At 41.3% G+C, this 27,913-nt stretch overlaps 1 protein-coding gene across 1 annotated transcript; it reads left to right on the top strand.

The window, feature by feature from the left end:
• Nucleotides 1-27,244, top strand: CHORDC1 (cysteine and histidine rich domain containing 1). The gene is given in 12 exon segments (XM_073336861.2): nucleotides 1-114; nucleotides 116-149; nucleotides 6,940-6,989; nucleotides 10,346-10,402; nucleotides 11,732-11,892; nucleotides 13,793-13,893; nucleotides 15,214-15,272; nucleotides 16,813-16,883; nucleotides 18,173-18,278; nucleotides 20,993-21,112; nucleotides 21,812-21,874; nucleotides 22,660-27,244. Coding segments are annotated over 12 exon segments (1,005 nt in total). The 5' UTR covers nucleotides 1-84; the 3' UTR covers nucleotides 22,813-27,244.
• The last annotated feature ends 669 nt before the right edge of the window (nucleotides 27,245-27,913 follow it).

Below are 27,913 nucleotides of genomic sequence, written 5' to 3'. Positions count from 1 at the left end.
CTGCGCTGCCGCTTCCTGTCTCCCGGCTCGTTGCTGTTGCCGGCTCCGGTGCTGCGGGTACCGGCTCTGCAGCTCCCCCGCGCCATGTCCCAGCTCTGCTACAACCGGGGCTGCGGGCCAGCGCTTCGACCCCAGCACCAACGCGGAGGGTACGAGCCGGGGCCGGGGGCGGCTGCGCACCTGGGGGGCGCCTGGCTTGAGGTCTTCAAGGGGGGTGGCCGGGTCCTGCTGGGTTCCGGGAGGCGGGCTGCGCTGAAGGGGGAGGCTGGCTGGGGGAAGGGGCTGCGCTGTTTGGGGGGGGAACCGGCGGGGGGGGGAGGGAAGCGGGGGCTGCGCTGTTTGGGGGGGGGAACCGGCGGGGGGGGAGGGAAGCGGGGGCTGCGCTGTTTGGGGGGGAACCGGCGGGGGGGGGAGGGAAGCGGGGGCTGCGCTGTTTGGGGGGGGAACCGGCGGGGGGGGGAGGGAAGCGGGGGCTGCGCTGTTTGGGGGGGGAACCGGCGGGGGGGGGAGGGAAGCGGGGGCTGCGCTGTTTGGGGGGGGGAACCGGCGGGGGGGAGGGGAAGCGGGGGGCTGCGCTGTTTGGGGGGGGGAACCGGCGGGGGGGGGAGGGAAGCGGGGGCTGCGCTGTTTGGGGGGGGAACCGGGCGGGGGGGGGAGGGAAGCGGGGGCTGCGCTGTTTGGGGGGGGGAACCGGCGGGGGGGGGGAGGGAAGCGGGGTCTGCGCTGTTTGGGGGGGGAACCGGCGGGGGGGGGAGGGAAGCGGGGGGCTGCGCTGTTTGGGGGGGGGAACCGGCGGGGGGGGGAGGGAAGCGGGGGCTGCGCCTGTTTGGGGGGGGGGAACCGGCGGGGGGGGGGAGGGAAGCGGGGGGCTGCGCTGTTTGGGGGGGGGGAACCTGCGGGGGGGGAGGGAAGCGGGGGCTGCGCTGTTTCGGGGGGGAACCTGCGGGGAGGGAGGAAGCGGGGGCTGCGCTGTTTTGGGGGGGGAACCGGCGGGGGGGGGGAGGGGAAGCGGGGGCTGCGCTGTTTGGGGGGGGGAACCGCGCGGGGGGGGGGGAGGGAAGCGGGGGCTGCGCTGTTTGGGGGGGGAACCGGCGGGGGGGGGGGGGAGGGAAGCGGGGGCTGCGCTGTTTGGGGGGGGAACCGGCGGGGGGGGGGAGGGAAGCGGGGGCTGCGCTGTTTGGGGGGGGGGACCGGCGGGGGGGGGGGAGGGAAGCGGGGGCTGCGCTGTTTGGGGGGGGGACCGGCGGGGGGGGAGGGAAGCGGGGGCTTGCGCTGTTTGGGGGGGGGGAACCGGCCGGGGGGGGGAGGAAGCGGGGGCTGCGCTGTTTGGGGGGCGGGGAACTGCGGGGGGGGAGGGAAGCGGGGGCTGCTGCGTGGTGTTGGGGGGGGGGACCTGCGGGGGGGGAGGGAAGCGGGGGTTGCGCTGTTGGGGGGGGGGGGGGGGGGGGCGGGGGGGCCGGGGGGGGGGACCTGCGGGGGGGGGAGGGAAGCGGGGGGCTGCGCTGTTTGGGGGGGGGGACCTGCGGGGGGGAAGGGAAGCGGGGGGCTGCGCTGTTTGGGGGGGGAACCTGCGGGGGGGGGAGGGAAGCGGGGGGCTGCGCTGTTTGGGGGGGGGGAGGGAAGCGGGGGCTGCGCTGTTTGGGGGGGGAACCTGCGGGGGGGGGAGGGTAGCGGGGGGCTGCGCTGTTTGGGGGGGGGAGGGTAGCAGGGGCTGCGCTGTTTGGGGGGGGGAACCTGGGGGGGAGGGGGAAAGTGGGGGCTGTGCTGGTTTGGGGGGGGAGGGTGGTCAGGGAGAGCCTGTTAAGGGGGGTGCTGTTTATTAGGGGAGCCTGGTAAGCAGGGGGACCTGCATTGATTGTGGGGAGCCTGGTAAGCAAGGGGGAGGGATGTGCTGATATTGGGAAGGGGGAGCTGGGGCGGGGGAGGGAAGACCAATAACACAAGTCTGTAGGGACAAAGTTAAAAAGGCCAAGGCACAGAACAAGGTTAAACTAGTTAGTGACATAAAGGATAACAAGAAAACATTTGACAGATACATTAGGAGGAAGACCAAAGACAGGGTAGGTCCATTACTTGATAACCAGGGGGGAAAGCAATAACAGAACATGTGGAAATGACAGAAGTTCTAAATGATCTCTTTGTTTCAGTTTCACCAAAAGGGTCTAATAGCGATTGGACGTCTAACATAGTGAATTCCAGTGGAAATGAGGTAGAATCAGAGGCTAAAATAGGGAAAGAACAAGTTAAAAATTACTTAGGGCTTGTCTACACTTACATTTTATAGTGCTCTAACTTGCTGTCTCGGGGTGGGGGGTGGGCTTACTCTGAGATAGCGCGTTACACTTATAAAGTTTGTGGATGATACCAAGCGGGAGGGTACTTTGGAGGATAGGATTATAATTCAAAATGATGGACAAACTGGCGAAATGGTCTGAAGAAAATAGGACGAAATTCAGTGAGGACAAATGCAAAGTACTCCACTTAGGAAGGAACAGGCAGTTACACATGTACAAAATGGGAAATGACTACCTAGGAAAGAGTACTGTGGAAAGGGATCTGGGGGTCATAGTGGATCACAAGCTAAGTATCAGTGAAGAGCTTAACACTTGGGGTTATGTTTTTGTTTTTTGCAACAAATGCCATTCTAGGATGTATTAGCAGGAGTGGTGTAAGCAAGACACAAGAAGTAATTCTTTCGCTCTACTCCGTGCTGATTCGGCCTCAACTGGAGTATTGTCCAGTTCTGGGCTATACATTTCAGGAACAATGTGGACGAATTGGAGAAAGTCCAGGGGAGAGCAGCAAAAATGATTAAAGGTCTAGAAAAGATTGAAAAATGAGGAAAGATTGAAAAAATTTGGTTTGTTTAGTCTGGAGAAGAGAAGACTGTGAAGGCAGAGAAGGCAGGTTTAGGTTGGACATTAGGAACAACTTCTTAGCTGTCAGGGTGGTTAAGCATTGGAATAAATTGCCCAGGGAGGTTGTATAATCTCTGTCATGGGAGATTTTTAAGAGCAGGTTAGACAAGCACCTGTCAGAGATGGTAGATAATACTTAGTCCTGTCATGAGTGCAGGGGACTGGACGAGATGACTTCTCAAGGTCCCTTCCAGTCCTATAATTCTAAGGCAGGGGCTCACCCACCTTGTTTCTCTAATATAACTAGGACCAACTGGGCTACAACAACAGTGTATAATTGCAGTGTAGACATACCCAGCAGTTGACCGCTCTGGGGGCCCTGGGCACCCAGCTGAAGAAGTCACTGAGGTCTCTTGAAGTCACAGAATCCATGACAAAATCATATCCTTAGTTATGAATTAAGGGGCTGCCAGCAGTACTGGAGGTCTGATACTGATACTTGCGGATGATACTAAACTGGGAGGAGTTGTAGATATGCTGGAGGGGAGGGATAGGATACAGAAGGACCTAGACAAATTGGAGGATTGGGCCAAAAGAAATCTGATGAGGTTCAATAAGGATAAGTGCAGGGTCCTGCACTTAGGACGGAAGAACCCAATGCACAGCTACAGACTAGGGACCGAATGGCTAGGCAGCAGTTCTGCGGAAAAGGACCTACGGGTGACAGTGGACGAGAAGCTGGATATGAGTCAGCAGCGTGCCCTTGTTGCCAAGAAGGCCAATGGCATTTTGGGCTGTATAAGTAGGGGCATAGCAAGCAGATCGAGGGACATGATCGTTCCCCTCTATTCGACATTGGTGAGGCCTCATCTGGAGTACTGTGTCCAGTTTTGGGCCCCACACTTCAAGAAGGATGTGGATAAATTGGAGGGAGTCCAGTGAAGGGCAACAAAAATGATTAGGGGTCTGAAACACATGAGTTATGAGGAGAGGCTGAGGGAGCTGGGATTGTTTAGCCTGCAGAAGAGAAGAATGAGGGGGGATTTGATAGCTGCTTTCAACTACCTGAAAGGGGGTTCCAAAGAGGATGGCTCTAGACTGTTCTCAATGGTAGCAGATGACAGAACGAGGAGTAATGGTCTCAAGTTGCAGTGGGGGAGGTTTAGATTGGATATTAGGAAAAACTTTTTCACTAAGAGGGTGGTGAAACACTGGAATGCGTTACCTAGGGAGGTGGTAGAATCTCCTTCCTTAGAGGTTTTTAAGGTCAGGCTTGACAAAGCCCTGGCTGGGATGATTTAACTGGGAATTGGTCCTGCTTCGAGCAGGGGGTTGGACTAGATGACCTTCTGGGGTCCCTTCCAACCCTGATATTCTATGATTCTATGATAGGTCAGTGGTGCTCAACCTTTCCAGACTACTGTAGCCCTTTTAGGAGTCTGATTTGTCTTGCATATCCCAAGTGTCACCTCACTTAAATACTTGCTTACAAAATCGGATATGAAAATACAAAAGTGTCACAGCACACTATTAGTGAAAAATTACTTACTTTCTCATTTTTACCGTATAATTATAAAATAAATCAATTGGAATATAAATATTGTACTTACATTTCAATGTGATACTTGAGCCTGTTTTTCACTTGTGAACTTTGTCTGAAGCCTGAGGCCCAGGTCACGTGGCGGAAGCATGTAAGTTAGCTTCATGGGGTCCCCTGTGGTGTGGCACCCTGGGCAGATGCCCTACTTGCCATCCCCCCAATGCCAGCCCTGCACTTGCAATCCCCCATAACCCATCCCGTGACTCCCTCTGGGGGCTGCAAATCCCAGGTTCAGAAATGCTGATCTAGATGAGTTGAGTACCCCCAGAAGATCTCTGCGTACGTATACCCCGGTTGAAAACCACTGCTGGAGGAGATGGGTGTGCCCCACCAAATGGAGAAAGCCTGGAAAATCCATGGCAGCTGACAAGCCACTATCCATTTGATGGCTGTGATGATTTAACTGAAACAAGTTGGTGGCTGTTGGTATGGATACTGAACCACCCAGTGAACACTAACATGGTCAAAGCACTATAGTAGAGCAGTGTAAGGTTAGAGTGGTCTGCTACTGCCTAATAAACTGTGATCCAAACTATTGAGCGTTTACCTTTACAGGTGTAAGTCTGAGGGCTTGAACCTGCAGTAAATTATTTCCCTTTTTTTGTAAGGGTACATGAGTATATTACAGATTCTTAAAAATATTGCCAGATATTGTATCGTGTGTGTGTACATGAAACAAGTAATTGAATCTGTTGCATTAGGCATGCAGCAGAATGCTTTGCAAATTGGAGCTCTTGGATTGCATTTTTTCCTTATCTTAGGAATACAATATTGGGTGAAATATACTTGATGTAAATTGAGCACACTATCATTTCAGTTTCAGTAGCTTCCCAATGATTCTGCCAGCTTAAAGAGCCTTCTATTATCAAATATCTCTTCCCTACCTGAGTACTTACAGATTGTGATCATGCCACCTCTTAACTTTCTCTTTGTTAAGCTAAACAGATGGAGTTCATTGAGTCTTTGGCTATATGGCATGCTTTGCAATCTTCTTTAATCAAGTTTGTGAACACCAGATAATTAAGGCAGTGTAGAACCTTAGGTGCCTTTGGCTTAGGAGGCTTGAATCCATCTCTCAAACAACTGTAAATAGTTGTGTTGGGTGTTACTCAACTCCATTTTGTATCAGTGCCCTTCAAATGGACCAGGCTGACATTTGTCTGTGTTTCTACTGGGATACCAGTTAAGGTTAGCTCTATATGATGCTGATCATGGTCCCCAAAAGATCCCATGGTAAATGTAGTAAGGGTAATTTTATTTGTGTGCTTCTGTTGTACACTGTGGTGTATATGGCCAAAAAAAAAAAGTTTCTACCTTAAAAAACTTAGTTTAATAAATAGGCTGTATGTGGCTCCATATATACTCTGAGTGCTTGTTCTTCAAAGAGTGATGGGAAAAGGGTGGAAGGTTGAGCTCATGTGCAATGTGAGATTCAAATGTGTGGAGCTCTGGCTGTAATTCTGTTTAGATTAATAGTTGCAGGGGTTTGGGGTTCATTTAATTACATTTTCATTTAGTACTGCTGTCAAGGTTCCTCCCCCACTCTGAACTCTAGGGTACAGATGTGGGGACCTGCATGAAAAACCTCCTAAGCTTATCTTTACCAGCTTAGGTCAAAACTTCCCCAAGGTACAAAATATTCCACCCGTTGTCCTTGGATTGGCTGCTACCACCACCAAACTAATACTGGTTACTGGGGAAGAGCTGTTTGGACGCGTCCTTCCCCCCAAAATACTTCCCAAAACCTTGCACCCCACTTCCTGGACAAGGTTTGGTAAAAAGCCTCACCAATTTGCCTAGGTGACTACAGACCCAGACCCTTGGATCTTAAGAACAATGAACAATCCTCCCAACACTTGCACCCTCCCCCCCCTTTCCTGGGAAATGTTGGATAAAAAAGCCTCACCAATTTGCATAGGTGACCACAGACCCAAACCCTTGGATCTGAGAACAATGAAAAAGCATTCAGTTTTTTACAAGAAGACTTTTAATAAAAATAGAAGTAAATAGAAATAAAGAAATCCCCCCTGTAAAATCAGGATGGTAGATATCTTACAGGGTAATTTAGATTCAAAAACATAGAGAACCCCTCTAGGCAAAACCTTAAGTTACAAAAAAGATACACAGACAGAAATAGTTATTCTATTCAGCACAATTCTTTTCTCAGCCATTTAAAGAAATCATAATCTAACACATGCCTAGCTAGATTACTTACTAAAAGTTCTAAGTCTCCATTCCTGGTCTTTCCCCAGCAGAAAACCAGCATATAGACAGACAGAGACCCTTTGTTTCTCTCCCTCCTCCCAGCTTTTGAAAGTATCTTGTCTCCTCATTGGTCATTTTGGTCAGGTGCCAGCGAGGTTACCTTTAGCTTCTTAACCCTTTACAGGTGAGAGGAGCTTTCCCCTGGCCAGGAGGGATTTCAAAGGGGTTTACCCTTCCCTTTATATTTATGACAACTGCATTTTTCTTTTCTTTCAGATTCATGCACATATCATCCAGGTGTACCAGTCTTTCATGATGCTCTAAAGGTGGGTATGCCAGGATATAGATAGTGAAAGATTCTTTAAATCCTTAGGTAGTGTCTCTTTGTATCAGTAATGCTGTACGCCAACTCAGTCAATGATGTAGCAAATGTATAGCAATGTATGTAGCAAATGTATAGCAAAAGCAATAAATAAAAGCTTTTATAGCAAAATTGTAAAAAATATTTATAAATTATATTATAATATAATAATAATACATTATAATAATAATTATAATAATATAATAATAATTATATTATATTTATAAATTATTAAAAATTATAGCAAAATAAAAGCTTTTATAGCAAAAGCAATAAATAACAGGTACATTGTTTGGCCACTCACTGCAGCAGGTGATTATTATTTTTCTATTTTTCTTCTCAAACTGAGCATGTTGTTTAAGCATTACATATCCTATATCGTTTTGTGAAAAATGTATTGCCTTACCACAGCCAGGTAAAAAGCACGGCATGTAGAACTGTTTTCGATTATAGACATTTTAGAATTTCAGTACACATAATTTAAAGTTTGTTATTCTTTGTATTCTTTTTGCATTTTTAAAGAAAGTTATGTTGCTCAAAAACTGACTAATAGGCTTTGGAAAGGTTAGACCTTTTTCTCAGTAGTCTCTTGTTTATACCAGCAGTTCTTAACTGTGATCTGTGGATCATTGGTGGTCCAGCAAGCATTTGTTGATGGCCTGCAAGAACCAGGCTGGTCACATGGTGTTGATTCTCCTCAATTTTGGAAGTTAAATTTCATTAAGACAGCCAAAATATATTAAATATTTTTATTTGCCCAGGTAAGCAATTAGTGTTGTTGCCATTGAGATACTATGTGGAAAAATCTGAGAATTCTTGGCTTATATAAAGGACAAGGTCTTCATTAAGGAATTCTGCCTGTCTGACTCTAAACGAAGTTAATGTGAAGTTTGAAAGTGGCAAAATGATAGTTAAAATATTGACAGCTTTCAGAGTAGCAGCCGTGTTAGTCTGTATTCGCAAAAAGAAAAGGAGTACTTGTGGCACCTTAGAGACTAACCAATTTATTTAAGCATAAGCTTTCGTGAGCTACAGCTCACTTCACTTCAAGGAATGCCCCTCTGCCATGTACATTGGTCAAACTGGACAGTCTCTACGTAAAAGAATAAATGGACACAAATCAGATGTCAAGAATTATAACAAACCAGTCGGAGAACATTTCAGTCTCTCTGGTCACGTGATTACAGACATGAAAGTTGCGATATTACAACAGAAAAACTTCAAAACCAGACTCCAGGGAGAGACTGCTGAATTGGAATTCATTTGCAAATTGGATACAATTAACTTAGGCTTGAATAGAGACTGGGAGTGGCTAAGTCATTATGCACGGTAACCTATTTCCCCTTGTTTTTTCCAAACCCCCCCCCCCCCAGTTCCTCAGACGTTCTTGTTAAACCCTGGATTTGTGCTGGAAGTGGCCCACCTTTATTATCATACACACTGTAAGGAGAGTGATCACTTTAGATAAGCTAATACCAGCAGGAGAGTGGGGTGGGGGGAGAGAAAACCTTTTGAAGTGATAAACACCCATTTTTTCATGATCTGTGTGTATAAAAACATCCTCACTGCATTTTCCACTTTTATGCATCCGATGAAGTGAGCTGTAGTTCATGAAAGGTTATGCTCAAATAAATTGGTTAGTCTCTAAGGTGCCACAAGTACTCCTTTTAGTTAAAATATTGATTGCAAGAAATAAGGAATGGAAAAAAATCATAATAAGAACATCTCAAACCTGTAAGGTTCATGAATTTGTGAATGATTATACAGTGTGAGAGAGGATTTGAAAAGAGACTGTCTGGCATCAGCTTGCTATAAGGAAGAGGTGAGAAGCAGTAGTTCTCCAGTGAGGAGAAGCCAGAAGGTGGAGGAGTGGAATTTCCTCAAAACCTTCCTCTTTTCCAATTTTGTGCTGAGGCATCATAAGAAATGGCTGTGATTGAGAGGATAGACATGCCCAAGATAACACTTCCTTGGTAATGATAGGAGTGAGCAGCACAGCTTACTAGCTGGCTGTGAATAGCTGTTGAAAAATAGATTGGCAGAAGCTGAATACCAGAATTTTAGACAGAAATAATATCCAGAGTATTTACTAAGAGACAACCTATCCTAAATTCTCAATTAGTGAGGGTCAACCTACACTCATTGATATATTTGCTTTCCACAAGCTACTCTTAATAAACTTTTTACGAGTGATGTACCCGAATGTTTGGATGCTAATATTTTAACTGTATTGTTAAATTTATTAACCTCAATTTGGGATATTGCAGATTATGTACTATATGTATTTTATTATTTTTAAACCAAACTTTATACTTTTGTATAATTTAAGCATTATAGATGTATAGACAATTTTTTTATTAAAGCTAATGTTAAAATTATTTAATACACCGGTTAAAGAAAAAAGTAAGTCAGCACTTGTTACAAAAAAACATATTCTACCTCCCTTTTTTCTCCTCCCTTCATTTATAGTGAGTCCCATTAGGTATAACTTTCCTTCTAATATGTGTCCCAAATAAGCTAACCAATAAATACTGTCTTACTGTTCACAATATATTGGCTGTGTAAGGGATGAATGTTTAGAGGAAACACTGCAAAATAATGCTCCCTATTTCAAAGAAAGAAAGCGTTTCCCATCATCATCTTTTAATCTGCTGCAGAAATACATTGTTAGTCAAAATATCTTTTTTAATACCAAATTAAAGGTTCTTTGAGTTTCCAGATAAGTTGTTTTGTGTGGTGCAGTAAGATCTGTTTCTCTAGCATCAGGACTGTTTCATTTGATATAATAAATGTTGGTTTTGAGTTGACCTAATTTGAGCCGATGACTGCCTAAGGCAAAGATGACACTGGACAATGGGGAATGAATGAGACTAACATAAAATAGATTTATGACTCTCCAAAGATAAGGAAGAAATTTCTGACCATGCTATATTGCTCTTGAAAATAGAGACTGTGTCCATAACATTAGCAGGTGAACTCAACCTCAGAGAGATTTATTTTAGTTAAATTATTTTATCAACTGTGTGTGTTTGCCTGTTTTTTCATATTGAATCAGAACCTTGCACAGAATAGGAGTATTGTTTCAGTAAGTTTTGATGGTGCTTTATGATGACATCAGCAAATGTTGACTAGTAATAGCAGCTGTAGAAGTCTTTACATTTTCAAAAATACAGAGATGATCAGTAGCCTCCAAGGGAGAGGAGAGTGTTAAGACTATAAAGTAGCATGTGCTGGAAAGAATTATCACTAACCTTTTGCTTCTAATAAGATTACTGAGTGGGGTGTTTGCATCTGTCTCATTATTTTATTCCAAATTTATAGGGCTGGTCATGTTGTAAGAGAAGAACAACAGACTTCTCTGACTTCTTAAGCATTGCGGTATGTATTGGTGATTTTTTTAAAAAATTGATTATTGCAGTTTATATAGCTTATCTGTTACAGTATCAAAAAATCATAGAATTAGATGTTACATTAAGCAAATTTTAAATGGATACATCTTGTTAAACCAAAATCATTTTGAATCAGAGTGCCTTGCGTCACTATTTCTCCTTGTAGACTACTTAGATGTTAAGTTTCAATTTCTAAACTTCAGCAATTTGTTAATTGGTTCTGTCAAAATGTGCTTATAATATTGTAAAACTATGAGGCCACGAAAAGAAAGGAGGGTGTTTTTACACTCATTTGTCTAAATCAGAGGTTTTTAAACTGTGGTCCACAGACCACCAGTGGTCCGCGAGCTCCATTCAGGTGGTCCATGGATAGTTCCCTCCAAGGTGTGCACCTGGGTGGCTACACACAAGAGAATGAAGGGCCACCCACCTGAATTAGTGGAGCTGCGCAAGCGTGGCTCCACTGATTAGGTGCCTGGACCCTGGAGAAGGCGCACAGGTGCAGTGGTGGCCATAGGGCGCAGGTTGGAGGGGGCAGTGGGATGAGAAGATGGGGTGGGGTGAATATGGGACATGCAGGGCTGCGGCGGCCAGAGAAAGAGGTTACTTTCCCCAGCTCCAGGGCTGTGGCGGCCAGGGAGAGACAGCCCTCCTTCCCAGCCCTAGCTCAAGGGGCTGCCGCAGCAGGGGAGAGAGGGAGAAACCCCTCTCCTTCCCAGCCCTAGCTCCAGGGCTGCTATGACCGGGGAGAGAGGGCACATCCATCACATTAGAAAGGTAAGACTACTGATATTAAAATATGAGTTGTGTGCTTTTATTTGTAGAACAAAAAAAAGTTAAGTTTGTTTTTTTACTATAGCGCTTTTATCCAAAACGCTTTACAATAGTTAGCTAATGGTACAAACAACATTTGGAAAGATCATTAAGCGGTTCGCCTAGACCCTCAGCAATTTTCAAGTGGTCTGTGGGGAAAAAAAAAAGTTTGAGAACCACTGGTCTAAATCATAAACAACTAAAGAGATTTTGCTCAAACTTTAAAAAAAAAAAAAAAAAAAAGCCTCTTAACAAGCATAGAACACTTCATTTAAGTGTTCCAGAAAGTTTGTTTGTCTATATATCTGAAAACCAAGAGACACGGATGTCATTTTTCAACTTCAGTTATAGCATTTGTTGCAAATCAGTCACTAGAACTGAGCAAAGGATGCGGGTGAAGAATCAAAATGCATTAATTCATTAAACTTGGATAATAGTTTGGTTTTGGATTTTGCACATGAAGTGTTTTGTTTTTCCACATATGTTTCTATGTCATCTACAACAGGGCTGTACAAAGGGTCTCCATAATAGTGAGAAACCCCCTGAGCCTGTGAAACCTGAAATCAAAACTACCTCTGAGCGAAAGGAGCTAGCTGAACTGAAACCTAAATTTCAGGAGCATATAATTCGGGCACCAAAGCCAGTGGAAACCATTAATAGGCCAAGGTACGGTATATTATTGAACTGGCATTTGTGCCAAATTTGTTTTCAGTGGTTAACTTAGAACTTGTTTTGGTTATTGCTATTGATTTTATTTGGAAGGTACTATGATGATGAGAAGTAGCATTAGATCTTAAAATAGATATTCTGACCCTTCATTATATATTACATAATTTTCAAGTGGACATTAATTTATTAAGTCAGACATTTTTTTCAAACCTAGCAATGACCATATTTAAATTACAGCTTTTGTTTTTATATGGCATCTCTTATGTGAATTAATTCAAAGTATTTAGTTACATGCTGTGGAAGCATAGGCAAATCGAATGACCATTGTGTACTTGAGAATAGCTTGTACGCTGTTTTAGATGTCTTGATAGGATAATTGGCAACAATATTGAAGTTATTTCTAATTTTGATCTGGACGTGCCTGAAATGTGGACATAAAGGGACCTTGGGTAGCATCTCCTCTGAAGAACAGAAACATAGTACAGAACCCCTCAGTGTTGTCATTGTATAGGAATCAAAGTTCTAGTGTGGAACTTTGTGGTCAAGAGTACTGATAACAGAGCTATATTGATGTATTGTGGTATTCTTACTGGAATATACAATTTTTATTTATTTCTTAACTTTAATCAGCCCTGAAAACACACAATGATAAATTAAACACATACGTTATTAAAATTTGTCAATTTAGCATTGTGCCACAAGAGGTAAAGCCACTCTGCCAAATCAGATAATGTGACTTTTATTTAAATCACTCTTAACTTTCACCACAGGTTCCTTAATGCCTGTGATTAAAATATGGGCTGTGTCTACTCTTGGGTTTCAACTGTTCTGTTTTAAGATGCTTCCTTGTAGATAAGGTGACAGATAATACAAATAATAATAAATGTTATCATAGTGCCTAGGAGCCATAGAGAAGGAACAAAACCCCATTGTGCTAGGCACTGTACAACACAGAACAAAAAGACAGACCGTGCGCCAAAGATCTTATAATCTAAGTGTAAGACAAGACAATATAGGAATACAGCCAGATAGGGAAGTACAAGGAAACCGTGAGCTAATGTGTTAGCATAAGCAGTGGTCTCAGCACACTAGTGGTTTAACTGTTACGTTTTTGTAGGCATTATGGCAAAGGAGAGTTTTAAGGAGTCTAATGAAGTAGCCCTGCAGATGTTTACAGGGAATTGCTCAAGCATGAGGGACAGCATGGGAGAAAGCATGAAGGTTTTGTCTGAAAATTTTCAGTCTGCTAATGGAGGATGGCCTCATGCACCTATTGGAGGGAGGAGTCAGCATCTCATTATTGAATGAGAGAGTGGGCAGAGGTCATGCAGGGCCTTGAAAATGAAGACATGCAGCTTTTGTTAGATGCGATAGAGAAGGGGGAGCCAGTGGAGAGATTCAAAGAGGGAGTGACATGGCCAAAGCGATGGCCTGGGTAAATTATCTTTGTAGCAGTGTTCTGAAAACGTCTTTTAGGGTACAGCTGCTGTGTGATCTTCTGAGTGTAGCCCTGGCTCTTAAAAAACGGCAAGATCGGGAATCTGAGTCACATGTAGCAGATGAAGTCCCTCAACCTAGAGTACAGATATTGCCTTGCCAACTCTTCTACTTGATTTTCCCAACCCACTAACATCTTGACTGAATTAAGACTCAGCCAGGTTGCCATCATCAATTGTACAATTTCATAATAAGACTTCATTCTCTTCCCTGGAATTATTTTGTGGGAAAGGTATTTTGTAGTGGCTGAATGAGGTGGCTTTTTTTTTTCCCCCTGTTATGTCAGAATGATGGTGACGCGTATTCTAATCTTGTCACAGCAGAGGTTTGAAAGGTATCTTTTGTCTTATTACATAATTTATTTTGACCAAGATAACGTGAATGCATTTAAATATTTTAGCCCAGATGAGCCAATGACAAGCTTACAGCTGAAAGTATCCGCTTCCCTGAAACAAGCACTAGATAAACTGAAACTATCAGAGAATGAAGAAGAAAAAAAAGGTAGGAATCTGTAACAAAACAGAACGAGATGCCAAAGATGCAGTTGTTGCGATATCCTTAGATAAATGGTAGAATGTCTCACACGCCAGTGTTTCAGAATTAATGACTTTACAAATGTATTCAAGAACCACATATTCCAGCAAATTAGTTCCACAGAAGGCAGCAATTAAATTGAAACTGACACCAGGAGAGAAACATGTTTCTTTAAGCAGTTTATTCAAACAGTCAATGGTGTGTATTGTATACTACTTACTTCAGGAAGTTAGGTATGTTGTCCCTGGCTTATTTTTCCAAACCGTTTCAATGGAAAAACTGTTTTCACTTGGAACAATAGACATTCCAAGTAATTGAAAATAGATAGACCCAGATAATCAAGATTGGATTTCTTTTTAAATGATAGTTTCTAGGAGTTGTTTTGGGGCAGTTCTATGGCCTGTTATACAGGAGTTCAGATTAGATGGTCACAATGCTCCCTTCTGGCCTTAGAATCTAGGAATTAAAATTGTATGGTCTCTTTGTGGATGTTCCCATATTGTTTACTCCAGAACTAAAGCCCTCTTTCCAAGGGGAATGGCCCTGCCCTTCTAAAAAAAAAATATTCATAGACGTTCTAGTTGTCGAGATAATGTCTCCTAGAACTGCTGTCTCGGCTGTTTTAAAAATCTATTGTGATTAAATCATTGCCTAATGACTCCAAAATGGATGTATGTGATATATAATGTAAAGAAGAAAGTCCTTTAATTTATCAACAGAAACTATTAATTTAAATACTGGAGAGTTTTAAACTCTGGGATAGCCGTATCAAGTAATTATTTCTAATATGGTAGCACACTAGACAACATAGTCACAGTTTTCAGAAAGAGGAGTTCATATTAAGGCACCTGTGTGTGTGTTTTTCCTAAAGTGCTGAGCAGTCATCAACTCCCAATAACCTCCAGAACTGCTTGTGTTCTTCCTCCCTGAACATTCCAGCATGCAAGGCAAGTGCACCCTCTGCTGTGCTCCCTTATGTGGTGCTCAATGCTTCCCTCAGCACACCAGCTCAGTGTGCAGATACAAAAGTGTATTGGGGTCATGGTCCTATCTGATCTCTGCTCACATTAGGGAATATATAGGAAGTAATTTCTGTATGCATTTCTGACAGGCCTTTGTGTAGGGTGCAGAAAATGAGGGATGCTCCTTGTACTCTTTCACCTCCCACCTATGGACATATGGAAGGGTCTGTCAGAATCTAGACTTTATCTTTAAGTAAACTAAATATTTGATATTTATAAAGTGGCATTTTTATATTAAAGATATCTATATACCTTCATTTTACAGAAGAGGACAGTGATGAGATCAAAATTGGGACGTCGTGTAAAAATGGAGGCTGTTTGAAGGTAAATAGCTGTTTTATTACTTCTGTTTACAGTGTAACTATAGAATCCTAAGAACATGAACAAGTCAATATTTTAAAACACATTATAAAGTAATTCAAAGTCCACACAGGGTCCACAAGTCTGAATAAATAGATATACTTTTCAATTTATTCAAAAGGTCAAAATGTAGATTCTTTTGGACCAGTGAGTTAGTAATCTCAAGAGTTGAGGCCCATCACTAAGGTTTCTGGGCCCCAAATTAAAAAAAGTAGGGGTTTGTCAGTGTCAGCATCTCTGATACTTTACTCCAGCAGTTAAAAATTAGGCAGAGTGAGGTGGTACCAAACTGAGGGGCTTTATTGATAAATACTTGGAATTGCTCCTGGCAACTAGTGAAGTTCTGCTGCAGTCTATGCCGTACCTACTAGTCTGTTAGACTTTAAGGTGCCACTGGACTCGTTGTTTCTACTAATCAAACACTCTTTGAAGAACGCTGAGTAAGGAAGCAACCACAGTTTACATTTTCAACCATGAAACCATTCTTCCAGTCCTACCCAAATTGTCTCAGGACACATCTACACTGCAATTAAAAACCTGCGGCTGGCCTATACCAACTGACTTGGGTTCGGGCTTAGGGGCTGTTTAATTGCAGTGTAGACATTTGGGCTGGAATCCGGCCTCTAGGACTCCGTGAGGTGGGAGGGTCCCACACTTTAGGGTGCAGTCTGAGAAAATGTCTACACCGCAATTAAACAGCCCCTTAGCCTGAACCCTGTGAGCCCAATTTAGCTGGTGTGGGCCAAACACAGGTGTCTTTAATTGCAGGGTAGACATACCTCACTTTTTCCCCTGACAACCTTCCACTGAACAGGAGGGATGCAAACTAAACATTTGTAGCAACCACAAGGTCTGAAGGATCCTTTGCTCTTTATCATTGAGAGTCACCTGGTGAGGGTGGTGGTTGCACAAGAGTTTGTGATCCTCTCCACTGGATTGCAGTAGTCCTGTCAATTGGATTACGAGGGACTGGTATTTCAGTTAATAGATCCTTGTGTTGCTAAGCACCTCGTAGTACATTGGGCTGCTTCCTTTTATGGTGCTTCGTTTTGGTGACTTTTTCATTGGTGAATCACCTCATTTTAAGCTTACAGTTTTTTAATAATGCGCCAAATATATCACTTCATTACCTGTGTGTGTACACGAGCACACTTGGTTCATTTGTGAAAACAGAGTTGAATAGTTCTGGATTTCTCTGTAAGAAGAGGTTAAACTAGCCTTTGAGTACTAATAGCGATAGTATCCTGATATCCCACAGAGTCAATATAAAGGATACTTTTAAGGTGGATGTGGGGAGGCACTTTTGATGAAGATGGAATGAATGTGTCTGAGTTTATTTTGCAGCACAGAGGAAGAAAGAGCATATTTTTGGTTTGTTTAAAATGCATTAATACATATTGGTCAGTGTTCGCAAACTGTTTTGCTAATTGTTTTGTTTTAATAGTTTATTTTTTACTTCCTAAGAAGAGAGATCATTTTTTAAAAAAGTTTTGTATTTCACCAGACATTTGAAGGACCACAGAGCACAGAAGAAATATGTATATACCATTCTGGAGTACCTATATTCCACGAAGGGTTAGTATTATGTAATTAATAGGATTTCCTTCCATAAATTCTCTATAATCATTTTTTATAAATACTTATGCAGTTGGTTATTTTACAGAAAGACCTAGACAAATTGGAGGATTGGGCCACAAGAAATCTGATGAGGTTCAATAAGGATAAGTGCAGGGTCCTGCACTTAGGACGGAAGAACCGAATGCATAACTACAGACTAGGGACCGAATGGCTAGGCAGCAGTTCTGTGGAAAAGGACCTAGGGGTGACAGTGGACGAGAAGCTGGATATGAGTCAGCAGTGTGCCCTTGTTGCCAAGAAGGCCAATGGCATTTTAGGATGTATAAGTAGGGGCATAGCGAGCAGATCGAGGGACGTGATCGTTCCCCTCTATTCGACATTGGTGAGGCCTCATCTGGAGTACTGTGTCCAGTTTTGGGCCCCACACTACAAGAAGGATGTGGATAAATTGGAGAGAGTCCAGCGAAGGGCAACAAAAATGATTAGGGGACTGGAACACATGAGTTATGAGGAGAGGCTGAGGGAGCTGGGATTGTTTAGTCTGCAGAAGAGAAGAATGAGGGGGGATTTGATAGCTGCTTTCAACTACCTGAGAGGTGGTTCCAGAGAGGATGGTTCTAGACTATTCTCAGTGGTGGAAGAGGACAGGACAAGGAGTAATGGTCTCAAGTTGCAGTGGGGAAGGTTTAGATTGGATATTAGGAAAAACTTTTTCACTAAGAGGGTGATGAAACACTGGAATGCGTTACCTAGGGAGGTGGTAGAATCTCCTTCCTTAGAGGTTTTTAAGGTCAGGCTTGACAAAGCCCTGGCTGGGATGATTTAACTGGGAATTGGTCCTGCTTTGAGCAGGGGGTTGGACTAGATGACCTTCTGGGGTCCCTTCCAACCCTGATATTCTATGATTCTATGAAAAGGTAAGACGTTTACACTGTTAAAACTGTGGATTGTGATAAATGTTTCTAAATATTTGACTTGTGTATGTATTATGGCTAAGGTTATTTTAGTGAAAGTCATGGACACGTCACAGGCAATAAACAAAAATTCATGGAATCCCGTGACCTGTCCCTGACTTTTTTACTTAAAAAAAATGACAAAATGGGGAGCTCTGAGGTCCACCTGCTGTCTGCAAGCTCCAGGGATCTCCCGTGGTGACTGGGAGCTGAAGGAGAAAATGTCCGAGGTCTCTGGAAATCATATATTCTGTAACTTCCATGACCTCTCTGACACAATTTTCGCCTCAATTATGGCTTGTTAAATTATTTTCTTTTGAAATTCCTTCAAAGGATGAAGTATTGGAGCTGTTGTAAGAGAAAAACTTCTGATTTTAATACATTTTTGTCTCAAGAAGGCTGTACAACGGGAACACATGTGTGGACTAAAAAGGATGCTGTAAGTAGTACTAACTTTGCCATTGGTAGTTGGTTACTTAAACTTCCCAGTCATTAAGAAAGTATAGTGGTGGACTGAATTGCAGCTTTATTTAAACAAAGAATAATAATCCCCCTACCTCCACCATTATACAATTTCTCTAATATGTGTTGATGAGTGTTGGGAGCAGTTTGAGATTAATAATGGATCTTAAAACTAATCTGAGTGAAACACTGTACTTGTCTGTATACAACCACACCTTTTATTGAACCATAAATTGTGAAATAAAATAAAATAAACCCACTGTTTGTACACATTTCTAAACAATTCTGTAAGGCTTTTTTAGGTGATAGACTTTCCAACCCAGCACTTATAAATGTTATGCATACGCTAACGAAGAGCCCCAAAAAAATTTTAGAGAAACATCTTCCTAAAACTAGGAACAGAGTACATTTAAATAGACTAAAATAATCTTGCTTTCCAAAATCTCATTCACACAGAAATAGTGAGTGTTCTAGGGCTGGGACTGGTGGGAATATTACTTTTCTATCTTTTCCAAACGCCATTCTTACAGTGGGTTTTTCTTTGCTCTAAAGCATAGTGCATTGCTTGGTTTGATTATTTTTATGTTAGGACACAGAATGTGCTTTTTGCTTATAGCTGTTCCGTAGCAGAGCTCCGAATAAACCAGACAGGTTAGTTTGGACTTGTAAAACAAAGGAAAATACTTATGATAATAGTTAAAGAGGTTGTGTGAGGATGTTGCAAGACTAGAGTGTTACATTGAAACAATGTAGCTGAGCACTTCCAAATCTAGAAATAATACTATCCAGTCATGTTCTGCTCTTAGATGTGTATATACAACTCCATTGTCAATATAGTCTCCGCTTCTGACCTACAAAATAAGATCAATACAGCAAATGTAGCATTGTTAAAAGGAAGAAAAGAGGTATAGCTAGGTGCTCTCTCTTCCCTTAGTCATTTCCCTCCCACCCCCCCAAGCCCATTTAATCTCTTGGGAACACAGAATCTTTGTCAGTTCTGTCACTTCCTGATAGTAACTGTATTGCTCAGTTTTTCTAGAAAAATGAGGGTAGAAGGACTTGAGTGTGTATGCAGGGGGTGGAAAAGGAAAAAGTTTTAAAACCTCAATTTTAGTTGTAGCAACTTACTAAAATAGCTGGCTCGTAGCCCAGTGGGGCTAGTAGCAAAATCATGTGTTGCAGGGCAGTCTGTATTCCCAGCCGGCTGGTCTCTGCTGTGGGGAGGTGGCTGAAATGCCGTCCCTAATGCTTTCATACAGCCTAGCAACTGCCTCACTGGGCCAACCACAGTATATTAGCTGTACTAGATGCTCTAGTTCAAGGTAGCCATGTTGCAGTCCACTGGTCTGCAGTGCTGTGCTCAAACTTCTTTCCTCTTTCTTCCAGCAAAGTGTAAGTCTAGCATCCTCTTTCTCTTCTTTAACTTCACCCTCCCACAAAACAGGAAAGATGGGCCCCTGGGAAAACCTTGGTTTGTTTCCCACCTGCTACCTCTTTCCACATTCCATCTCTCCCTGGGTAACTGGTTTTTTTCTTTAGCAAAGGAGTTGGGAGTCTGGTTTCCTTTCCTTCTGTCTAGAACTGAAAGTACCAGGTTCAGGGAGCCAAGAGATTTTTTGTTTTTGTTCTGCGATGCCATTGAATGGATTTAATCTTTCCTCCTTCCTGGACACTCCTTTTTTTTAATGTGTGGCTTTCCTCCTTCCTTCCCTTGTCCCGTTCTCTGTACTGTTCCCACCAGAGGCCACTGCGGAGTGTTCTGTGACCTGTTTGTTGCAGCAGTAATATGAAGCCCTCTCTCCAGTGCCCTTTTACTACCTGTTTCAAGTTTAGACAACAAGCTGTCCAGTCAATTACTGTGAGATTTTTCTCATTTCCACTAATACTTCCTTCAAGCATTAGAAAGGGTATGAATCTGAGCATCTCATCTTGCACGATGGGTACTTCGTAGATAGTATAAAAAATTCCTCTTCAGCTAGCCGCTGTACATTCCCGATCTAGGAGATATGCCAATAGTGTAGCTTGAACTGGTGGAGCGTTCTAGTAGTCGTCTCCATTGGAGTGCTCTTGCACCTCTTTCCCCTGACTGTGTGACTCTGAACTTCTAGAGAGCGGGGCTATAAAAGGGATGGGGGTCATACTCTATTAGACAAGTTTTAGTTCATGTCACTTCTGTTTTGCTGGATGGGATGCCTCCCTAATGCTATAGGATGGAGATATTTGACAATGCAAAACTATATACTAGATAGTTTTTTCTTCACCTGTCATACTTTCCTCCCCTGTTTCTATAATCCTTGCTTTTTTTATATACATCTTATCTCTAATATTAAAGTTTCGAGTCTGCTTGTCAAATGACAGAGTTAAGAAGTGGCTCCTTGCTAAAGAAAGATTTCTCCACTGAAATTTTTTTACTTTTGCCTAGAAGGTAGAGCTATAATCCTTTCTGAATGGAATCTTGATTTGTAGGATGGGAGAGGGCCCTCAAACACTTACCGTTATGTAGTTTTTCCTTAACATTAGTAGGGTTCCTGCGCACACATCTAAATGCAGAATTTAGTCCTGTTCTAGTTATATTTATTCTCGTTAAAATGTTGTCCTATATGACAATTTTCAGAGCAGTTTTTTTTAAAATCTATCCTGAATGTAGAGTTCCAATACTGTAGTTTTCCAAAATACACCTTTGTTTTGTAGGGGAAAAAAGTAGTTCCATGTAGGCATGATTGGCATCAAACTGGAGGTGAAGTGACTATTTCAATATATGCGAAAAATTCACTTCCTGAACTTAGCCATGTAGAAGCAAATAGCACAATGGTGAGTATCTGTTTTATTTTAAATAGTTTTTTTTTTTTTAAAACTTGATGTTTAAGTATAGCATAATATAAGTTGCTTGGATGTACTCTTGTGCATAAATATTAAAACACAATCTCTTTGCTCTTTTAAGAAAACAAAAGTAAAATGCTGTAACAATCTTCTCCTGTGAGACATAAATCTTCTTGACCTTTTCAGTCTTAGTAGACTTGCAGGTTCCTAAGCTTAGTAGACTTGCAGGTTCCTAAGTATTTTGTGCCTTTTTGTTCCTTTAGTCAAACTTCTTAAATTTAAATCTTTACAAAACTTAAAGTTATGTAAACTTCTTTTAACTACCAAAATATTTTCTACATTTTTATTCTATCTTTTTAAAAGCAAGCAGACTCTTTTAGGATGTGTAGCTTCACAGAAACTGCGCTATTGCACAGATTTTACAATTGAAATATTCTAATTTGTGATTCCGTAAACACACTTTGGAAAATTGTATTGCCCAATACCGGCATTTTCATTGATACCTTCTTCTACAGGTACAACATGTTGCCACACTTGGCCCTGATCCTGCATCAGGATCCATTTGCACAGGCCTCTGTGTAGAGTCCTAGTGACTTCAGTGATGTAGAATTAGGGTGTTAATGTCATACTTTTATTTTAAACTTAATCAATTGACATTAATAAATCTCTTCTGTATTTTTTCTCATTTAGCTAAATATCCATATTATATTTGAAGGAGATAAAGAATTTGATCGCAATGTGATATTGTGGGGAGTAAGTATAATAAATTCGAATGTTTTGTTAAGCCTTACTCAGTTTCACCCTCAGCCATAGCTTTTTCAGAATAGAATATTCTTCCCCCCCCACCCCCCTTAAAACCACCACACTTCTGTAGGTCTGGATTATCAAGAGAAGTTCATTTTATGCAGGATTTACCAGTCTAAGCATAATTACGATATGAGTATTGCCAAAAATTTCTAGGGCCGGACCTTTCCAATTATAGCTGTATGTAATTTCATATGCCAAACTTGTGCATGCATACAGTTGTATTCTCCATACATATGCATGCCAATTTCTCTCTTCATAGATTAGAGGAAGGATACTTAATAGGTGGGCCACAAGTCAAATCTGGACTTCCAGATGCTTTTGAATGGCTTAATTACAAAAATAATAACAATAATTATTATATTTTTCTCTGGAGTTTGGACCTTGGCTATAGCTTGATCAAGAAATTTGGACCTAGACAAAAAATAATTGATTAGAGTGTAGGAAAGGGCTGAGGCTGCACAACTTTCCCCAGAACCCAGAGGAAACTGCACTTTAAAAGCTGATCTCTCCCTCTGGGGCAGCTATGTTTTACAGATTTACTCCTTTTTTTAATTTTGCAGATACTTGGGGATGGAACTGTCCTAGGTAAATTCCATTCTATACTGTTGCCAGACCCAAACATTTGGAGATTGCAAAATTCCCATAATGCGTGCTGAGCATATAGTAATTGTTTACATATTTCCAACAATCTTATTCCTAAATTTAAGTGAAACATACTTGTTCTGTTCCAGGTAATTGATGTGAAGAGGAGTTATGTAAACATGACAGCTACGAAGATTGAGCTCACTATGAGGAAAGCAGAGCCCATGTTATGGGCAAACCTTGAACTACCAATACCTAAAACACAGCTAAAACAAAATGAAGATATTACAGATCAAGAATGAAATCCTAAAGATATGCAGACTGTTTTCTATCGTGAAAGTGGTGACTTGCTATTGTAATGCATTTCCTTTTAAGATGTTATTTTATATAAGATCACTTTTTTACAATACATCTTGCATTGCAGATGGGGATAAGCACTCCATTATGTAAAAACCTGATGCTTGCCCTGATCTGGAATGCAAGATTTATTGTAAATTTATTGAAGCTCAGACCACACGGTGCATTAACGTTTCAAGCATCCTATTCAGACTGGAGCTACCAGAGTAATTGATGTGAGACTACATACGGTTTGCTATATATCTTATTGTAAAAAGGACACAAGATATAAGTCTGTGGAATGGTCAACATGATTCCAGTGGTCTAGAATAAATAAATTTGGTCTTCGACATCAGTAATAAATCCAGAAAGAATGTAGGTGCTACTCAGATTCTTTCCTTTTCCCATGTGAAAGTGTCAGGAATGGCTGCATATTCCACTTGTGCACTGATGAGGTCATTAGTTTTTGAAGGGCTCAGGTAGTTACTAGCTTTTTCAGCATCTTGTTTGGATCTGCTCTGAGCAGTTTTAGATTACACTTGGTAAAAGCACAGGTGCACTAGCACCATTACCAGTAAAAATGCAACAGCAGAAGACTTGCCAAAAAATTCTATTGTAACTGGAGCCAAGGAGTGGAGGAGTTTGTGAAAATTTCCCCCCACTATCCCCTCCGTTTTGATTTCTGAATTTTAAATAATCCTAGAACAAAAGGAAATGGAGCAAGGTAGTGGTTTGATAGCTTAGCCTTCCAGCTCTGGAAACCTACACATTAAAGACCATCTCAAAACCACTAAGCCAGTTAATGTAAGGGATTTTGCAAGGTCTCTAATATTTGTTAGCTACCACCCCAAAATGCTCAGAGTTGTTAGTCTGTCTCTAAGACTGTAAATATTGAAGCAGGAGATGCTAGTGTATTTGATATGTTGGCTAAGCTATGTGGGGAAGATTAATGTTTGCATGCAGTATGCTTAAGTCTAGCTGTTGAGGGCTAGTTGTCTTTCTCTGAGTATTAAATTCACTAAAGGAAAAGTTTAAAAAAAAAACAAACCACAACTGGATTATCCTTTTTAAAAAAAAACCACCCTTTTTAAAGATGCTTATTTAAATGTTTTTATTTTTAATTCTTTTGGTTAGTACTTCCAGAAGAAAACTTCACTGCATATTTTTGTTTTCAGTTCAAGGGTAGAGGCTTTGCTGCCAAAAACCTGGGATATTGTGAAAATATGTGACTGAGCTCTAGGCCATAGCTGATGTAGTAATGCTTCTCTCCCTGCCTGAAATTGCATCTATAAAAGTAAGTTTGGGGCTGCAATTAAAAAAAACAAAAAACAACTCTATACAATGCAGATCACTATTCATATCACAGTATGTGTAGGTCAATTTCTATCTAATTAAAACTTATCATAGAAAACTTTAAAGCCCCAATCCACTTTAGACTCAGGCTGTACACTGGAGTTGGAAGGTGTAATGTGCTAAGGGTCTCAGACAGGATCATACTTGGTGTGGCTAGCCTCTCCTGCTGCCACAGCTACACTTCACGTGGGTATGTCCACTCAAGCTAGAAACTACACCTTCCAGCACCAGGATAGACATACCCTCTCTCATGCAGGGACGTAAGCAATTCATTGGTTCAATGAATTCAATACCACAAATTCTTATGATACCTTGATGCATAGTCATTTTTTCCATCCTGACAGAGCTAGAAGGGGGGCTGAAATAATTTTTACAGTTGGCAAGATGGGAGTGTGTAGTGGTTTTATGTATATAATAATGAAAACCTCTTCAAAAGCTTAAAAATAAAGATAGTTTAACTAATCTTTAAGGTTTTTTCAGCTGGGCTTAATTTTTTTACCTGTGTAGACTTGAGTTCAGGGTTCCATCTACAGCAATACTTAAAGACATAATTAATGTTGAAAAACGGGTAGGAAATATAGAATAATGCATATATATTTACAGAGAAACTGCCTTCGTGTTTGAGGCTGGGACTTTTAAAGGGGCTGAAAAAGTGAGTTGCTCAACTCTCATTGACTTAATGGGAATGTGATGACTGAATCCTTAGGCCCCTTTGAAAACCCCAGCTCTAGGTGCTGCACACAACTGTACAGTTAACTTCTTTTATCTATGCCTTGTTTTAACGTAATACCATGTAAAATGCCTTAAAGTAGTAGTGTCCAGGCTTTCAAAAGTATATACATGAAAATAAATCTGTACTCTTTGCATGTGGAAACTTGTAGGAGCTCATCAGGCATTGTGTGTACACACAAGTGCATGCTTTTCTAAGTCAATATATTGTGGCATTACTTACTTCACTGGGGGGAGTATTCCAGAAACCTCAAGAGTAGAGGCAAATATACAAGCTATGCTAGCCATTCATCTGCAACTCTACCGTCTTCATTGCTTTATGTGTTAGGAATAGCAGTTGTTGCAAGACCTAAGCGGAACTCTGAACTTGGATACAACAGGGACAAGCACTGTATAACTACCGAAATATAATTCTGGTTTTGGGGGGCAAGTCAATGTGCATATATCTGTAATAGTCTTACACACATTCTTTTAAATTTCTATATCTTTAACTGAATACCTGGGATTTTTTTTAAATCTTTGCAGTTCACTGCATTATTAGTTGAAGCATCATGTAAAATTCATTTTAGGGAGTTTGTGTTAGCGAATATAAGACAGAACTGAGCCAAATTCCCACTGATTGGAGTGCAGAATTTGGGTCTAAACAATTATCCTCTTCACCCCAACCATGTTTATACTATGTTCTGGTAATACGCGGAATAAGTTGATGATAGCATTTTCCTCAAGCCGTTAGCTAGTAAATATTCCACCTCTGCTTCCCTTTTGCACTCAGCTGGATAATTAGACTCTGAAACACAACTAAGAGGAAAGTCAGGAGTTATTTCTTGTGTTCCATGTCTTTATCGAGCTCTAAAGTATCTACAATTTTCTATTAATGACAAAAATCAAAACTTGCCCATCAATATAATAGAAATTAGGGTTTTTTTAAATATTTCTGTTTAAGGAAGTTCAAACATAGTTTCTTTTCTTAAAATTATCTGAAGCTATAGCTTTTTTTCTACTCTTCTGCATGTTCACCCAGCAGCATACTATTGAGCTATATCCTCTTTGATTGAGAATTAGAAGGTTTTGAACAAACCTTGCCAGTGCCCAGAAACTATAACACTGCAGGTAGGTTGTGTCTTAGAAAAATAAAAAGATTTTGATCTGGTGGTTGCCTTTTTTTAGTGGAACTCTTAGTATGACTCTGAACTCTGTCAGCAAATAGGAGGAAGGGAAGATGAATTGAGATTATAATTACTACACTAAACGATTAGCTAACACTTCAGAAAGCTGTATTTAGAGGGGGGAAAAAAACCACAAAGTTTGTAAGAGAGGTTGAAGAGGATTTATTTTCTAACAAATAGATTTTTTTAATTATTAAATTATAATTGTAAATATCTGCCTAATGTAAACCAAAATCAGCTTGGTCTGAATGATTCCTGGCAGTCAAGATTGCCATATCTCATAGCTTCATTGTGCTACCTTTAACAGGTTGGTTTGCCTGCTGCAATCTGGAAATTAGTTTTATATTTTTATAATACACAGAACTCTTACAAAACTATACCGTATTTATTGTATATTTATGTCATAGACTTGGCTATACGGTTGCTTGTAAAGCTGTTCACCTCAAAATTCTTAAAGTATGAAAATACCACTATAGTATAGACTTACCGTTTCTCAAGTGAGATTTACATTTTTCCCTACTTTTTTGCCTGCCTAATGTTACATATGATTTCTGTAGTCTGTCAGATTTCAGAACTATTCTTTTCAAGATCTGATTACTGTTTTGAGCACCGGACCATTCAGTTACCATAACTTTTTGATTCTACAGAATATTAGTGTAATTTTATAAAAAGTACCCATCCATGGATGAGGGGGGTTTTGGTTTTTTTTAACATTTATATTATCAAATCATTATTTCAGCAGTTTAGTAGTTTTTACTAGAAACTTTTTGCCTTGAAAAGACATTCACTTATTTTGTGTAATGATGTAATTCTTTGCTTGTATTCTTAAACATGGCATGAGGATTGATAAATACTGTAGCTGTTAAATTCATTGTTTATTTTCCATATTCCTACCACAAATTGCACTTATCCACATTCAGAAAAATGACCTTGTACATTAATGAAGTATTCTAGGTGTCTGGAACACTGTTTTAGGATGTTAAATATTTTGGAATTACGAAAAACATGTGCATTACTGTTTTGTCCATGTTTTCTTCTGCATGGGTGTCTGATTTGTCCTATTCATGTAACTTGGTTATGTGAACTTTTTCTTAGTATGCTCATGTCTTCATGCTCTAGTTTTGAATAAATTCTTACTACATGCCGGTTATACTTGTCTGTTTCTGGTTACTTCTGTATTGAGGGAGAACTTTCTTTGGCTCTGCTGTTCAGTGACAATACAGCATTTCTTAGGTACTCAAGTTCTGTTTCTACAGTGTATTTCAGTATGAAGACTAGAACTCCTGTGTTGGAGTTTTTTTCTCCCTGATTTTTTTTTAAAAACCACCAAAAGTAAACAGTATTTTTCAAATTAAGACTGCTGCTACCAGCTTTTCAGTATGGGGAGTTTAGACGGGACTTGAGGCAGGTGGTGTCTCAAGGAATTTCAGCTCAGCACCAACTTTTTGGAGTTGCAAACAATGAGGAATCAATATATGGGCTCTTCCCGAGGATACTGGAAGTACCCTTGCTATGATGCCGGGTCTGACTGGAACACTATCAATACAAGGTTCTGCCATTTGGCTATTTGACAGCATCACAGGTGCTTTTCCAAAATGCTCACTGTAGTGGCAGCACATCTCTGCAAACGGAATCACAATTTTTCCCTATGTGGACGGTTGCCTGTTAAAAACACCCAGCCAGGCAGATGTCATGGATACTACACACAATCACCCTCTTCTCACGATTGCAACTACAGCTCAAAGTACAAAAATCAACACTGACATCCATGCAGAAACTGGACTTCATCAGAGTGCATCTCGATGTTCTAGAGGCCAAA

Source organism: Lepidochelys kempii, chromosome 1 (genome assembly GCF_965140285.1).
Source record: "Lepidochelys kempii isolate rLepKem1 chromosome 1, rLepKem1.hap1, whole genome shotgun sequence".
In the NCBI taxonomy this organism is placed as follows: Eukaryota; Metazoa; Chordata; order Testudines; family Cheloniidae; genus Lepidochelys; species Lepidochelys kempii.
The sequence above is the reverse complement of the archived record's forward strand: the minus strand, read 5'-3'. Positions and strand labels throughout refer to the sequence as shown.